Genomic DNA, 16,871 nt, shown 5'->3' with positions numbered 1-16,871 from the left:
CTTGTAGACGAGGTTCGACTCCACTCGGCATGATAACATTGAAGGGAGAAATCCAGATCCAACAGATCCAACTCAAAATCATCAAAATCCGCTGGGTCCATAGTTGGTCGGTTCATTCTGTTCACAGTTACGAATCGCGGAAAATGGGAGGACCCAAAAGCAGACTACAAAAAAGGTAAAAAAGGTAAACAAAAAGCGAGCTTTATTTAAAAGCCGATGACAAAAAACATGACAATGACATAGCACAAGGAAGAAACATACCCGAAAAACTGACCGTGACTGACATGGAGGAAGATAGGAACAACAAACAATGAACCGACAGGGGAACACAGGGAAAGACAAGACTAAATACAGAGAGGGGTAATCACGGGACGAGACATTTCAGCTGGGCAGGGGAGGTAGAAACACACGCAACAGGTGAACACAATCAGACACAGGAGGAAACACACAGGAAGGAAGACAAGAGACAGGGAGAACAGAATTACAAAATAACACCCATAACTAGACAGAAAAAACTAAAAACGTGACATAACATTTGGATCGTGACAGGAGGTTTACAAATGCTCCTGCAATGGGGGACATCCTTGCCTCTTTGCGATGGTTTGACTACAAAAACTACGAGTTGTCGCATCCGCGTTTGTTTTTCATAATCCAACAGAAAATCAAATGGAGTACAGGCCTAACGCGTAAAACTAAGAAATAGAGATAGTCTCCGGTTAGGTTTGTCAATGTTCACATCCAACACAAAATCCTGTAATTTTTGTTCGTACCAAAGTTGACTATATTCACTGTTGCGCACCACAGCAGCGTCATATCTCCTTAGTAACCCCTCTGAAAGACTGCAACAACAACAAAAAACTGTGGCAAAGGCGCCTGACTTTAAAGATACACGCTGCGATCAATGACTGTGTTTAGGCTGCAGGTCACTTATGTGACCTTTTCTCTAAATCGGTTATTTCGTTTTTTACGCGCTCATATGGTTTTGGCCTGCTGGGCTCCGCAGCAGATGCTGCAGGTTCCCGCTGCTCCCGCGGTGTCTACCGCTGCAGAAACCAGTTACCAGTCACATATTGATTCCCAGCTCGACCCTCAGTGCCGCCTCGTAAGATCCCAGAGCAGTTCGTCTCGCACAGGGGATCTGACAAAGCGTCACTGCAAGATGAGCACGAGGAAGGAAAGGCCTTAGCTCTGCTCCGCACTTTGAGAAGCTTAATTAGGATTCCACTGGACACAGACACTTTTTCACTTAGTCTGCACCTATTACCATGACCAGAAATAACAAGAGCTACAAATCTGTCCTTATCTGACTGATTATATTAGCCTATACTTTTGAGATACGTTACCATACAAACGTCTTTCAAAGCGTTGAGATGAATTTGAATAAATGTAGGGAACTAATGCATTGAAAATAACTATTATTTCTCGATTAATATTACTTTAGAAAGTCTTGTTTTTGGCTCTTTTAATAGATATCAAATGAAACCCACTGCCTGTTATTTGCCTAAGTGTAACATCGTCATATTGCTTCACTGATATTCACCTGTTTCTATACTTTGTGTCTCCCCTCCAGGGTTACGGCACCCATGACAACACACACACACACACACACACACACACACACACACACACACACACACACACACACACACACACACACACACACACACACACACACACACACACACACACACACACACACACACACACACACACACACACACACAGACACACTGCCTTCCCAAGGGCCGATTTATGCAAGGTAATACAGTGTCCCAACTGAGAATAAATTAATTTAAAAATCGGTTTAGATTCAACCCTCCGCAGCATCAGTGAAATATTTTGTATGCGAGGATTCAAAGGACGAGGTTGTCTTTTACAAGTGTTGCTCCTGGTCTAAAACATGTGTTTATTAAGACAAAAACGACACATGAAAGGGTAACATTAGGCCTATATGTTTATATATAACTAATGTATCTTGTTTAATAGACTATACAAACGGATTATACAATTTAAATATTTTTAAAGGAATGAACATTCGCTTATTTTTTTTCCAAATAGGCCCTATGTTTGAAAATAAAACATCTAAATGGGGACAGTATTTTACACTTAGTGTATCGAGCATAATGTCTTCTCTATATATGTTTTTTGAGGCCTACATTTTTTTGTCATCATTTAAAGAGCAGATCTTTATCGTTAGACCTATACTGTCACGAGAACAGGCACGCCTAACAGACTATTATAACCAAACCTCGATCAGCTTAAAAATCAAACCAACAAAATAACCAGAATGCTGTTAAACTCAAACATTCTTAAATATGAGCGTTAGAACCTTATAAAAGCAACTAGCACTTTCTTATCAACAAACTCGTTTTAATAATAATAAATAGGCTATAGCCTATACATTTTTTATTTGTCAGATTTTGCGAAAAAAATACGGACAAAATGATCATAAACAAAAACAACAACCCAGAGCAACAGTTACATATCTAAACCACATACAGTAGGCGATTAAAAATAATTAAACATACCTGATGGTTAAAATTACTCCAATCCAAAAGCCCAAGATGTATGTTGCACCGAGCACCTGTCTGTTTATCTTCAAACATGCCAAGAGAGTGACCCTCCATAAACAAACAGCAACAACAAAACACTGAAATATCAACCGACTTTACAGTATGATAACAGCAATTGGAGATGATTGACTTTTAGGAGAAACAGAGTTAACTGCGATGACACCAGAGGAAAACTGATTTGCATGCTGCTCAGGGAAGTGTGAGGTTTGCTGAGGGAGAACAAGGAGGAGGTGAAGCGTTTTTTGAGCTGGGAGAAGAAGAGAGGCGGTAGCGCGCACATAAGCGGGAAACCTTTTCAGCTGGATAATGTGAAAAGGTACTACATTGCCCAGTACACATACTAAAATACAGATGCGTAAGATAAAACATTACCATCTTATTATAACATTATTAATGATGAAATAATAAAATATAATGATATTAGAAAATGTAGCCTATTCAAATTTACCAAATATTTTCACCGATACAAAATGCAAGATATATAAATTGTTGCAAACAATTTGCCACACAGGCGCACGTAGTACATGCACAGCACGCAGAAAAAAATAAAACACACTCATGAACTACAGTTCCCAGAAGGCAATACACTGCAGACGCATGCTGATTGGACAGCAACTCCATGTCGTCATCGTCCCACACAAACAAACTAGTAGCAACAGCAACAGTTGAATCAATAGCCTGTGCCCCGAAGTAAATCATGCGAAGAAAAAAACGTTTTTAATCTGCTCTTGGGACTTTTCGCGGCTCTCATATGATATACAAAAGGAGGGAAATTGCCATTAGCGGTAAGTGTGCCATTGAGGGTGAAATAATGAAGGTTAGTTACCTGCAAAGTTGCTAGTAGCGATGCTAACGCCAGTGAATGATGGAGTGACAACTAAGAGCTAACTAGTAAGCGAGTGTTAGTCTCTCTATTTTGTGCCGTAGACATTATTTAAAATATGTCGATAGCTATACTATGAAATGGCAATGAAGACGCGAAATAGACTTGGTTTATGTGTTGCCCTTAGTTTGCCTTAGCCACTACTTTTATTGTGAGCCAGCTAGCTTCGATAACTACCTGTGGCTGATTTCTCCCTGCAGTATGTTGAAACTTACTTTTTCAGTTTTCTGTCTTTTATGCAGTGCTTTCCCTTTTTATAATGCATGTTCTTGCATAAGAGAACAAAACAACACGTAACGTGTTTGTAAGCTCTCTGTGTGTTTGAAGCGTGTTTATTTATTAGTCTTATGGCGCCATCACGTGTTAACTGTAAGGAATTACACCAGGTGACTCGAGCAGTAAGTCAAACCAGTGATGACCGTTTTTGTGAAGTTAAATGTTAGAGGAAACTCATTTAGGCGTTTATCTCATGATAATGTGTTCTCTTTTTTCATTTTCAACAGCTGTGATTGTAAGATGAATTTCTCGGAGGTTTTCAAGCAGTCCAACCAACTGTGTAAAGTTTCCCCAGATGGGAAATGTTTGGTAAGTGGTTTAGTTAAAGTTATATTTGCACAATTCTAGTTTTTAAGTATGTTTGCTGCGTTGAAGTAGGTTATGCAACTTTAAACTATTATGTAATTCCCCTGATTAATTTCCCAATTTGGGATGAATAAAGTATCTTTGTATTTATCTATCTATCTGTCGATCGATCTATCTAGATTGCTAGCTACAGGGATACAACTGAAGTGTGTTTCAAGTCTTCTCTCCCATGTGTCTGTACCTGCTAGGCTACCTGTGTGCAGTACAGGCTGGTGGTGCGAGATGTGGGGACCCTGCAGATCCTGCAGCTCTACACCTGCCTGGACCAGATTTCCCACATGGACTGGTCTTCTGACTCTCTCTTTATCCTCTGTGCTATGTACAAGAGGGGACTGGTACAGGTAAGCTATCGGTGGAAGACAGTAATGTGAATATGTGATTCAACATGGTGTGGGAATGCTTTTAGTTATGTACTCAAGGTAGAAGACCTTACTCAGCTGGGTTGATTTAGTGTAATCTTGCCCTCCTTTATACAATATCTTTATACAAATTGGTCTGGCAAGATGAAAAGATCTCTTTGGGCTCCAATAGCTTTTGCTAATCATTTGCTGTGACACTTTGGATCAAACTATAAACTAAGAATTCTAATGAGTCCTTGAAATATGAATTGGCAACCAAAATGGTTTGTTTGGACCTTAAAACATTATGTGTAGTAATGCCCAAGCAAAACACCATCTTTCTAACCATTTTTGGATCCCTCAAAATGTTTTAAAATACTTTAGGCAGGCATATTCAAATTTGTTGTCATATACATATAAAGCGACATTTTATAGACAAAGAAGATGAATTATGGAAAAGTTAAGTTGCTGATATATGTACTGCATTGAACTACTAGGGATAATGCCAATAATGTATTACAACCTGTGTTTATATAGTCAAACTGAGTACTGTTTAAAAATAAGGTATGAAAAGATGTACGATTTGACTTATGAAGTTGGTTTAACAGTGATTCTTATAATTGTTTTTTCTTTTCCTTGATACAAACAAATATGTAGATTGATAAACCATACTGTTTATGTATTTTGCATCTTTACTCTCACTTATACCAGGACCCTTTATCTTTTTGAGGGCTCAAAAATATGTCCATATTTCTTTTAAGTTGCACCCTTATTGGCAGAAAGAACTTAACATAATTACGGTTTGTTTCTTTTGAAAAGCTGCAGTAGAAAAGAAGAAGCTTTGCATGCTACAGTAATGCCAGTTTAATGAGAATCACAGGGCGAGTAACTCACCTTTGAAGGGGTGTCCATCGCCAGTCTTTCATGGTGTCTGAATCTCAAGTATTTCTTATTGTTTGAAATCAAGTTGAGTGAACTGCAGGATGTGTGAAGGCTGATTGCTGTCCTTCTGTTACTCTCTGTCTTTCTCTTCAGGTGTGGTCGCTGGAACAGCCAGACTGGCACTGTAAGATTGATGAAGGCTCAATAGGACTAGTCTCCTCGCGCTGGAGTCCAGATGGACGTCACATTCTCAACACCACTGAGTTCCATGTAAGTGTGAAGTTGGTGCGTGCATGGGTGCGGGCATTCATGCCCACAGAAGTGTGTTTATACATATGCTTGTCTGGTTTCAACTGTTGCTGGCTCGCAAGGAAGGGGGACCTGAAAATAGCCAGACACCAGAGCTTGTCTTGACCGCCCCTACACCCCCCACCTGCCGCATGTATTCAGCCTGATTTCATAGTTCCCCTCCTGTTAGCGTCCTGTCATACACAGGTCTCAAGTACCTCTGGAACATGGGTGCAATGTGTATGAGCCCTTCCAATGTATGTCTGGTATTTCCGTTGGCAGCAAATCCATTTGATGATGTACTAAGTTCAGGAACAATAGGAAATAACACAAAAAGAACACCCAAACCAAAACGGCAGTGATGTAAACGGATGAAAGCATGCAGTCATAAAACAAGTTAGTTACAGTTTTGAAAAATGTGTACTTCAATTAATACAAGCATTCGCTGTTGAATAAGGGCAAAATTGGGTTATGCAGTGCCACATCTGAAGATGAACTTGACTTGAACTGAACTGTCCTCATGTCAGTGTCAATTACTTAATTACAGCAGGCCTGGTTCGCAATGTTTAAGGCTGATGCCTATGTTATAGAGTTTATAACAATCAGGTATTCCATAATGCAATCTATGTCAATCAATAACTCTGTCATATGCAAATATCTGCCATGACGGCCAGTACAGAGGCATCGGCATGGATAGAAATGTTTGGGGTTAGGTGCTTCTTAACTGTCTCATTTGAGAATTTAGAAACCGCTTCAATAAAAACAGATACAGATACATATGACATGAATATATTTGAGTTTTGCAAAGTAAAAATGATTGTAGTCAAAGAGCCAGACTGTAACCTTGAGGAACACCAGCTTCAAGAAATAGATGAGTTTGGCAGTAACACATGATGCTTTTCAGGTTTCATTCTCAAGTTTTGATTTCCATAATAATACAGAGCATTACTGGGATAAATTATTTCATACCACATCTAATGTTGAATAAAGTACAACAAGCGTACACATGGAAACATTTAATGGAATTACTTTGTTTGTTTTCTATTTTATGTAAATAACATTTCAATTCACTTCATAGTAAGCATGTGTTGTTAGGGGTGACAAGCTATAGCAGCTACCCTCGGGTAATTTGTAATATGATTGGGGCACCATGGAGGGCTGTGTCAGTCATGCTGAACCTGACTCCAGGAATCATTTGACAGGTGTAGTGGCCAAACACACAACACTGTCTGGTCTGGAGAAGGGTGCAGGGGGTGCAAGTGTCTGTGGCATGTCTGCTTTGTGTCTGTCTGCATCTTTAACAACAACAAAAGAGGGTATGGGATACGCATAGCACTGTGTCTTATGTCTTAGAACAAACAACTTGATTTGCAGAGATCTTTGAGCACATAAAACATTATATTCGTTGTTAATTGTATGGTTTGTCAATCCCTGACATACAATATTGTGAACATGTTATCCATTCTTCATTCTTGTCATGGCAACATGTTTTATAAATCCTTAATTGGTATTGTTTAACGTTGACTAGCTTGTCATGGTAACGCATAACAAAACTTCCCCTCTCCTGGAGTGGAGTGCAGCAGCTGGGCGTAAGCTGGGCGTAACTCTACGTCCAACGTAGAACCGAAGGTTAAGACCAAACTAAAGTTATGACTAGTGCACCACTTAGACTTAAGCCCTGTATGCGTTCCGCCCGGGTGTAACTTTTACGCCTAGTATGGAGCAGGCGTAAATCGGAAAGAGAGACTAGTATCCATAGTAACGTAAAACAGGCAAGAAGGAAAATAACTATGGCAGTGCGTCTTGTTTGCATGTTGTAACAACGAAAGGGCATTAAGACGAGAGTGTCGTCCGTGATCGAACAAACCCACTGGACATCTATTTAGTGAGCTGATAGAGGTTTCGTTTCGGCAGACAAGCCCTTTTTGATTTAATCGAGGAGATCTCCCCTCAACAACAGAACGGATCAGACAGAAACGCTGCGCTCTCCCCAACCTTGCAGGTGCTGATTGCGCTCAGATTTTACTTTAATACTGTGGGAGACATGATTAATGTTCATCGCACAACTGCATGACGGGCTATTAGACAAGTTTCCTTGGCTCTCCAGCGCCGCCTTAGGAATTATATTTACTTACCAACACAAGAAGAAGCAGCAAAATCCTCCTGGCATCCGTGAAGATATCAGTGGACGAGTTACCACAATCACATAATAAACAACATATAGCCCTATATATTTGTAATATGAACGCTGTTTTTTTGCAATCACATTTCAATAAGCTCCCATTGTGACCACATATTTTCATTAGGCTGTTTTATAGCCTATTTTATTCAAAAACAAGTACAACAAATATGATTAGAGAATGGTGAATGACAAATGGTCTTCATCAGTGATTCTTTGCTGATTCTTAATAATTATAATTTTGAGTCTTAATTTATCCTTCTCCAGCTCAATGTTGTCATGTTCCGCTCTCAGTTTTGCGGTCTCCACCTCCACACGAGCGATCTCTTTCTCCACCAGTTCACGCTGTAGCTCTGTAAAATCTCTCTTTCTTTTTCGGGGTGTGGGCGTCATTTTTCTCTTCTTTTGGTTTCTGTTATCCATGAATTCTTTATCCAAGTCTTAGCTTGCTCTGAATGGAGGAGTTTGAGTGTTAAATTATGTAGACGTGTGTTGCTTGGCAACAATTACTTTTTTGCGTGTATTCACGTGGACGCGCATCTTAAGACCAGGCGCAGCTACGACCTAGACTAGTCAGGCTTGGTGCACTCGGTGTAAATTCGAATCACTAAGTCGGACGTAGCTAAGCCCGACGTTAGAGTTAAGACCTACTTTTTTACGCCCAGCTGGTGCACTCCACTCCTGAGCTGTTGTGTATAAAAAATGTGCATTGCCCTCTGCCCTTATTACCCGACCAAGTGTTAGCAAGAAGTTAAGTGCTGTAGTTACTAAGCATCCTCTGGTAATTGAGGTTAAAAGACTAATTCAATAGAGGCAAAGTTGGCACAGGATGCCACATTTTCAAGGGGCCCACTGAACTTACCTTCACCTCAGCCCAACATTTCATTAAGGCTGTGCCAGACGGGTCTTCGTGTCAGGTTTGAATTTCAGCCCCACTCATAAACAGCCTGCTATATTAACTTGTTTAGGGACAGCTGCTTGTGGTGTGGATCGTGCCACTGTGTGTATGTGTGTGTTGGTTATGTGTGTGTTTGTCTGTCTATGTGTCAGTAAATCTGCTTGGCTAGCTGTGTTGTAGCTGTTACAATATCTGTTTTCTTTTTAAATCCATATGTACTATTTTTAGATCTTTCTGATTTGCATGAACACATTTGATCAGTACAGGAATTACAAAGCATAGTGTCTCTCGAGCACTAACATGGATCACAATGGCAGCCTTAGACATACTACAGCTAAGCACTTATTTACCAGTGAGTTAGAAATACTCTTGATCTTTCAAGCTTCAAGTAGAACTATGTTTTTGGAGGCAGACGTGTTAAAAAGCACCAGTTGTTTTTAAATATGGGATGGCGCCATGTCACAGATTTAATAGATCAATAGTCTCATTGCTGAAATCTAGTCTAGGTATTGTGAGACTTCACGCAATGTGTCTCCTAGTTGAATTCCCATCGTTTATCTTAGGAGCTCACAAAATGCCACTCACACATCCATGCTAATCCACCTTTACCAGCTGAGGGGTGATAAACTGCGAGTGGAAAAACACCAGCCAAGGACATCATTAAACTTCTCTAATGGTTTTTACATTGTAGGGATCAGATTAGTGATAGCATTCTTGGCAAGTACTGCTTGAGCCTTGCTAACGTGTAGCATTGTTGGCAACTGCGCTACTGGACTGCAAACGTATGCAGCTGCAACGCGGAACAATAGCTCTGCCATACCTATGTGTGGGCTGCCAGGGGCTCCAGTTCCTTGGCAGAATCATGAGGCTGTAACAGGAGAAATAGGCTATATTGGTTGGAGATGGCTTCCTATGTGGAATGCCTGAAGTCTAATCCTCTGTTGACAGATAGGCCTATATGGCATCAAATGCATTCGCTCATTCTCTAGCACTCGAAGAAGAGCGCAACAAGAATGGCTGACAGAAAGGTTTATTCCAGTTTGCTGTCACTTACTCTGGTCTACAATGTATCATTGCCCAGAGCCTGTCCTGTTGGAAAAAGTTCCCTAAGTATGTGCTTATCTTGTGACGTATACCTGCTAATAGATTCAAAGTGGATGTGATGGTAGATATTAGCTGCAATTTTTCCATTTGGCAGTGCCTTAAGAAGATTGTCTTCTCATAACACATCAAGGGAAGATTATTTGTGCAGCTCGTAATCAGAGTTACAGCCACAAACAACTTTGCTACGACCTTAATATATATATATGTATATATATATATATATATATATACAGTGGGGCAAAAAAGTATTGAGTCAGCCAACAATTGTGCAAGTTCTCCTACTTAAAAAGATGAGAGGCCTGTAATTTTCATCCTAGGTATACCTCAACTATGAGAGACAAAATGAGAAAGAAAATCACATTGTCTGATTTTTAAAGAATGTATTTGCAAATTATGGTGGAAAATAAGTATTTGGTCAATAACAAAAGTTAATCTCAATACTTTGTTATATAGCCTTTGTTGGCAATGACAGAGGTCAAACGTTTTCTGTAAGTCTTCACAAGGTTTTCACAAACTGTTGCTGGTATTTTGGTCCATTCCTCCATGCAGATCTCCTCTAGAGCAGTGATGTTTTGGGGCTGTCGCTGGGCAACACGGACTTTCAACTCCCTCCAAAGATTTTCTATGGGGTTGAGATCTGGAGACTGGCTAGGCCACTCCAGGACCTTGAAATGCTTCTTACGAAGCCACTCCTTCGTTGCCCGGGCGGTGTGTTTGGGATCATTGTCATGCTGAAAGACCCAGCCACGTTTCATCTTCAATGCCCTTGCTGATGGAAGGAGGTTGTCACTCAAAATCTCACGATACATGGCCCCATTCATTCTTTCCTTTACACGGATCAGTCGTCCTGGTCCCTTTGCAGAAAAACAGCCCCAAAGCATGATGTTTCCACCCCCATGTTTCACAGTAGGTATGGTGTTCTTTGGATGCAACTCAGCATTCTTTCTCCTCCAAACAATTCTAGTTGAGTTTTTACCAAAAGGTTCTATTTTGGTTTCATCTGACCATATGACATTCTCCCAATCCTCTTCTGGATCATCTAAATGCTCTCTAGCAAACTTCATACGGGCCTGGACATGTACTGGCTTAAGCAGGGGGACACGTCTGGCACTGCAGGATTTGAGTGCCTGGCGGCGTAGTGTGTTACTGATGGTAGCCTTTGTTACTTTGGTCCCAGCTCTCTGCAGGTCATTGACTAGGTCCCCCCGTGTGGTTCTGGGATTTTTGCTCACCGTTCTTGTGATCATTTTGACCCCACGGGGTGAGATCTTGCGTGGAGCCCCAGATCGAGGGAGATTATCAGTGGTCTTGTATGTCTTCCATTTTCTAATAATTGCTCCCACAGTTGATTTCTTCACACCAAGCTGCTTACCTATTGCAGATTCAGTCTTCCCAGCCCGGTGCAGGTCTACAATTTTGTTTCTGGTGTCCTTTGACAGCTCTTTGGTCTTGGCCATAGTGGAGTTTGGAGTGTGACTGTTTGAGGTTGTGGACAGGTGTCTTTTATACTGATAACGAGTTCAAACAGGTGCCATTAATACAGTTAACAAGTGGAGGACAGAGGAGGCTCTTAAAGAAGAAGTTACAGGTCTGTGAGAGCCAGAAATCTTGTTTGTTTGTAGGTGACCAAATACTTATTTTCCACCATCATTTGCAAATACATTCTTTAAAAATCAGACAATGTGATTTTCTGGATTTTTTTTGTCAGTTTGTCTCTCATAGTTGAGGTATACCTAGGATGAAAATTACAGGCCTCTCATCTTTTTAAGTGGGAGAACTTGCACAATTGGTGGCTGACTAAATACTGTTTTGCCCCATTGTATATGTATATATATATATATATATATATATATATATATATATATATATATATATATATATATATATATATATATATATATATAAATAATAAGGTCTTATATATATTTAGTCAATTTATTGAACATGTTAAAAAAACAATAATGATAATAACAAAGATAAGCTAAATAAAAAAACAAGGTATACAAATAAAAAATAAATTATCAAATAGGTTCCATCATGTTCAAAAGGGGCAAGAAGAAGCTTACAACTTTTCTGGTCCAACCCCCTCTGGCATACATTGTTAATGAAAATAAAAGTTCCGGTCATCAGCATCCGTGATATTTGATTAATTGTTTTAAACAAATCATTCCTTTGTACAAAACAAACAAAAACAAATAATCTTTACAGGTAAACCAAAACCGTCAACGACAAGAAATAACAAGCATGAGTTCACAGGTCCTGCTCATAACCATTCAGGATTTGGTTTCTAAATAATTGTTTTAGTTTAGATAAAGTTGCACAGTATTTCAGTTCATCATTAGTTATTCCACCGATCAACACTTTTTCTTGTGATGCAATGAAGTTTGGAATTTGTTCGTATGGGTGGTTTTTTGAAAATGCAGTTTCCTCTCAACTGTTGATTTGCGGCTTTGACCATAATGTGGATTGTTTTATAGTCATATATATTTATAAACAGTATATGCTCCTCATTTCCCTTTATTTATCTTTTATGTTCAAAAACCTTCACAACCACATAAATTTGGTCGAATGTGAGAAGACCTCGGACATGCAGTGATCGAAGCACTAATAAAATGTACTTGTCTGAAACGACTGATCAGCAGTTTCAGTTATGCTAACCCCGGCACAGACGTACATTTTTCCAGCAGCTGTTGTATTGGAGTTTTGCCTTTCCATGCCACGCTCTTCCTTACCCCCATCCCTAAGCTGCAGCTCACCTTGGTGAAGATACTCCATCTTAAGTGTAACTTTACCAGCTACGGATCTTGTTGCATACCACCCCACATGGAAAAGCATTTCCCACCTATTTTCTTCATGCTACCCTCCCTCCACCCAGTTTAAAGTTACACTGCCTTTTCGGTCTCCCGGCACCCCCACTGTTCTGGGTTCAAGGCATCTTAGAAGTGCAAGTCTGTTTGTGTTTGAGTGATGTTGACATTGGTTGCCATGGCACCATGTCTGAGGGGATGTCCAGGAATCGTGCAGTGAGGTGTTATTACAGATACCACACAGCTGGACGTCCTGATCAAACAGGAGGGTCGACACTTCAGCCAAGTTGGGTGACAGACTGGGCCCAGTTCAAATGTCTGTCTGGACACTATGATGAAAGCCTCGCCACTTCAGTGGTTTTAGCTCTGAACATTCCCAAATGCAAAATAAAGCATTAAGGGTATTCCCAAAAATCTATGTATATGTGTTTGCAACTAACAACTAACTGTGATTGTGCTGAGAATTTCAAAAATGGTATAATGTTCTGTTACAAGCTTGAATTGCGAAAGAATACACAGTACCTAATGGCATCGTATAGTGTGTGTGTGATCGAGAGCTAACATTTGTTTTAAAAATAATGAATCACATTTTCATTTTCACTTTTTGTTTAACCCCTAGTTTGTCATTTCTGTCAAGGCGACTTTACTTGTTTTCCCTGTAAAAGCGATGCGTTTAGTCTTCTTTGCTAGTGCACATGCACGTGCAACCATAATGCTAATGTGGCCCACGATGAAATTGAGTTTGACACCCCTGCTCTAAGGGAAAGCGTGAGTGCCATCCATCTAGCACCCTTAATGTTGCAGTGTTGTGCTTGCATGGCCTTCATTTTTGGATTATTTGTTATGACTAGGTTGTGTTTAACAATTGGACAAAACAAATCTTTGTTTTGTAGCATTAGGACAAAACACTTCACTATTAAACTCTACAGGTATGTCAAACTACAAATTGTCACACCGAAGTGTAAATGAAGAAAATGAATGCGGATGTCTATTCTTCGCCATGCATGTGTATGTAAATGAAACAATTATGGACTGGCACCCTCCTGTTTATGTTGACACTGTGGGACTGCAGCTTTCTCTGTGAACACCTTAACACCAAGGCAGCTGTACACAGACCACAGTTTCTCTAGCAGTGTCTCAAAGGCTGTCATGTGCTCCTTGTTTCTGAAGGGCAAGATACCACACATCATACCGGTCCTTGAGTTAAAATATGCTGTATTTATGGCTGAGTGCCAACAGCTTGTGTTGGCATCAATCCTATTGAAGGGAGACTGGTGGGTATTTGAGTGACTGCTTTCAAAACGGAGCATTACCACATGTTGCCTCTTTGTTATGCCGACTTGTAGCCAAATAGTTATCCTTTGGCACTGCTTTCATTGGAGGGAATGTACACAACCTGCTGGATATGCAACTAGTTATTAATTTGTCACACTTGTCTAGCATTACATCAATGCACTGGTCGTTATTTCCCACTAATGTCAAGATGTTGTTTTGGTTCTGTTAGTTTGATGAGTGCTATAGTCCTAATTTAAAAGGGGGCCCTATAGTATCCTTAAATTCCTCTCAGTGACTGTAAACCTTTATCATATGGGTTCTCTACAGGGCCATCCATCTAACGGTGGTTGGGTTCCATGTCAGTGTCTCAGTGATTGCCCTCACAGAGAGGTACCGTAGACCTCTTCAAAGACACAAGGCCCTCCGACTGGAAAGTAACAAGAAATGAAAGATAAAAATCCCAAACACATGTTTGTATAATGCCAGTTTGTTTCTAAATATCCTCAGATTATCCACTAGAGAGCAGTGAAATGTTATTTTTAAACTTGACAATTGTCCCACTTATTGTGCACTAATTTTTCACAATTCTTTAATAACTACAGTTGAAGGATCCATGTTTGATGTTTATGTGTGTATATTACAATGCTAATATAAGCTTATATATTGTTATTAGGATTTTTCTAAACTCTCAATCATCAATGTATATATTATTTCACTCGTCAATGTATTTATGCTCTTTGTGCCGCTGGACAGTATGATGTGTTTGTCATACTTTCACTTGCGAAGTAACCCACAGTGCTTTTTCCCTTTTTCCTCTGGTGCCTTGACAGCTGAGAGTCACCGTCTGGTCCCTCTGCACCAAAGCTGTGTCTTACATCAAGTATCCCAAAGCATGCCACAAGGGTCAGTATGAGAATGATATTGTTGTATTTATTTTCTCATGGCTTATGAGTGTATATTCATTACCAGGAGTACCTGAGGGCAGGGCCAGTGCTCAGAGTGTCTCAGCATGCCCCATGAATCACGTGCCGTCCTTTACCTTGTGGCGCGACCCTGGATAGGAGGCCACATTCTGGTCCTCTCTGCTGACAGCTGTGCTCCTCCTCAGTAAATGGGGCATGCTCTTCATAACAGGCCTGTCAGCAGCTTGAGGAATAATGATTGTCTGTGACTCTCCCCGTTTTTCTGCATGCAAGTCCCTCTGCAACCCATGTATCCTCTAACCCTCATTTAAATTATACGAGCACCAGGGTAATGTTCTATCGTCCTGATGATGCCAGAGTGTCTCATTTATAACATTGACTAAAATAAACGTGGAGCTATGAGGTTACCTTTTCAGTTATCAGAGTAGATAACTGGCTTTCAAGTCAATAGACAGTTTTATTATTACTTTATTCATTTGTATTGTGTCATTGTTCCTTGCTGCTGCTGTTTCTTAACCTCTGAGTGTTGAATAAAGTCAGCACAGATAAAATGTTAAAGCCGGAATGATTGTTTTATACGTCCGTTATAGAACTGTACTTGACTAGCTTGTACAGTGTAAGAGTGAAACTACATTTCTTTCTAGGTTGATTTCTAATTGGTGTGTGTTTTTAACATACTGTGTTTTTGAGTTAAACTTGTCAGTTGTGGTGACATTGGAAGATCTTATTATACTTGTGTTTTTATAACTGGTTTAATGCGGGCGTTCTCCCATCAACTTTGACCCTAAGGTATTGATTTCAGCAGAGATGGCTGCTACATGGCCTTGGCTGAACGCCGTGACTGCAAAGACTTTGTCAGCGTATTCGTGTGTGACGACTGCATTTACTCAGGGTAAGCAGCACATTCAAATTGCATATTTTATGACCAGGATTATACATTTGAAATTTGAGTAATCTAAGTAAGCATCAGTCAAATAAATCTAAATGTAGGTGACTTAAAAGACATGCAGTATCATCCTGTGACTGTATATTACTTGTAAAGCATCTAAAAAAGGATTTTTGGAGCTGTATTTGAATGGCTTTGTTTGACCAACGTACACAAGAGGCTGATCTTAAACATGATAGACATTAAAGTAAACTCTGCATATTAATTAATTCAAATTTGATGTGGTACATGCAGTTGTGTGTGTAAATGAATTTGATATACCTTGACTCTGTCACAGCATTTTGAGACTGAGACTCAGGACCTGGCAGGGTTGGAGTGGTCTCCCAATGGCTGTGTGCTGGCAGTGTGGGATAGCTGTCTGGAGGTGAGCTGTTTGCTTTAAACACCTAAGATTTCACAAGAGAATATAAAAGATGAACTCCCTGCTAGATATTTTGAGCATGTACTTAATGTTTCAAATAAACAATCTGAAGCAGACTGGCTGAAAACAGTCCATTGAGAGTCGAAACCGCCGAAAAATATACAAACATGACACACTCAAGGCCCTCCATTAAAGTAGATTATAGTTTGACTATCCAGGCCTTCTTATTACGTTTCACATTATATATGTATCATAAATAAGTGTCTATAATCATAGATACTAAAATAGGGTGAGAAGTTGCTGATGAGAAAATTCCCACTAGAGCAGGAGACATGAGAAACTATAAAGTAAGTAAAACATAATCTGTATAAAGAGAATGGTTTAATGAAATACGTCATTATACAAGACTCCCTAAATCTCCGAAATACAGACTACAGAGTAAATCTATTGATAAAGCTCACCTCGGTTGAAGATGTTCTGCAATTGAGTACAGAAAATAACTTTTGACACATTTAAAAATCCTATCAAAAGGTTACAAGAACTGTAATATAAGTGTATGTTTTTTATTTTGTAAGCAATCATATTATAGTGCTCTTTATTGTCAAAGTATATTGGGGCAGGAGGGGAGATACATTGAAAGTAATATTGTGTGTTTTACTCTCCACAGTACAAGGTGTTGCTGTATTCTCTGACGGCCGGTTGCTGTCAACCTACAGTGCCTATGAGTGGTCTCTGGGGTCAAGTCAGTGACCTGGAGCCCCAGCAGCCAGTT

General features: G+C 39.9%; 2 protein-coding genes across 5 annotated transcripts in view; one reads left to right on the top strand and one right to left on the bottom strand.

Annotated features, from left to right (window-relative positions):
- Positions 1-3,765, bottom strand: part of tp73 (tumor protein p73) — a 30,018-nt gene extending 26,253 nt beyond the window's left edge. The window contains exon 1 of one of the 4 annotated variants that reach the window (XM_079673528.1): positions 3,672-3,765. In XM_079673528.1, coding sequence (XP_079529654.1) covers positions 3,672-3,721 — 50 coding nt within the window. In that variant the 5' untranslated portion in view covers positions 3,722-3,765. The other 3 variants (XM_079673534.1, XM_079673531.1, XM_079673530.1) reach the window with 3 other exon arrangements.
- wrap73 (WD repeat containing, antisense to TP73) overlaps positions 3,191-16,871 on the top strand; it is a 15,189-nt gene continuing 1,508 nt past the window's right edge. The window contains 11 exon segments of the mRNA XM_079673626.1: positions 3,191-3,358; positions 3,960-4,041; positions 4,287-4,439; positions 5,472-5,588; positions 14,700-14,772; positions 15,582-15,668; positions 15,671-15,684; positions 16,016-16,102; positions 16,767-16,785; positions 16,788-16,835; positions 16,838-16,864. Of these exon segments, the coding sequence (XP_079529752.1) occupies positions 3,973-4,041; positions 4,287-4,439; positions 5,472-5,588; positions 14,700-14,772; positions 15,582-15,668; positions 15,671-15,684; positions 16,016-16,102; positions 16,767-16,785; positions 16,788-16,835; positions 16,838-16,864 (694 nt within the window). The 5' untranslated portion in view covers positions 3,191-3,358; positions 3,960-3,972.

This window comes from Notothenia rossii (assembly GCF_949606895.1).
Source record: "Notothenia rossii genome assembly, chromosome: 4".
In the NCBI taxonomy this organism is placed as follows: Eukaryota; Metazoa; Chordata; class Actinopteri; order Perciformes; family Nototheniidae; genus Notothenia; species Notothenia rossii.
This window is presented reverse-complemented; position numbering and strand designations above follow the sequence as displayed.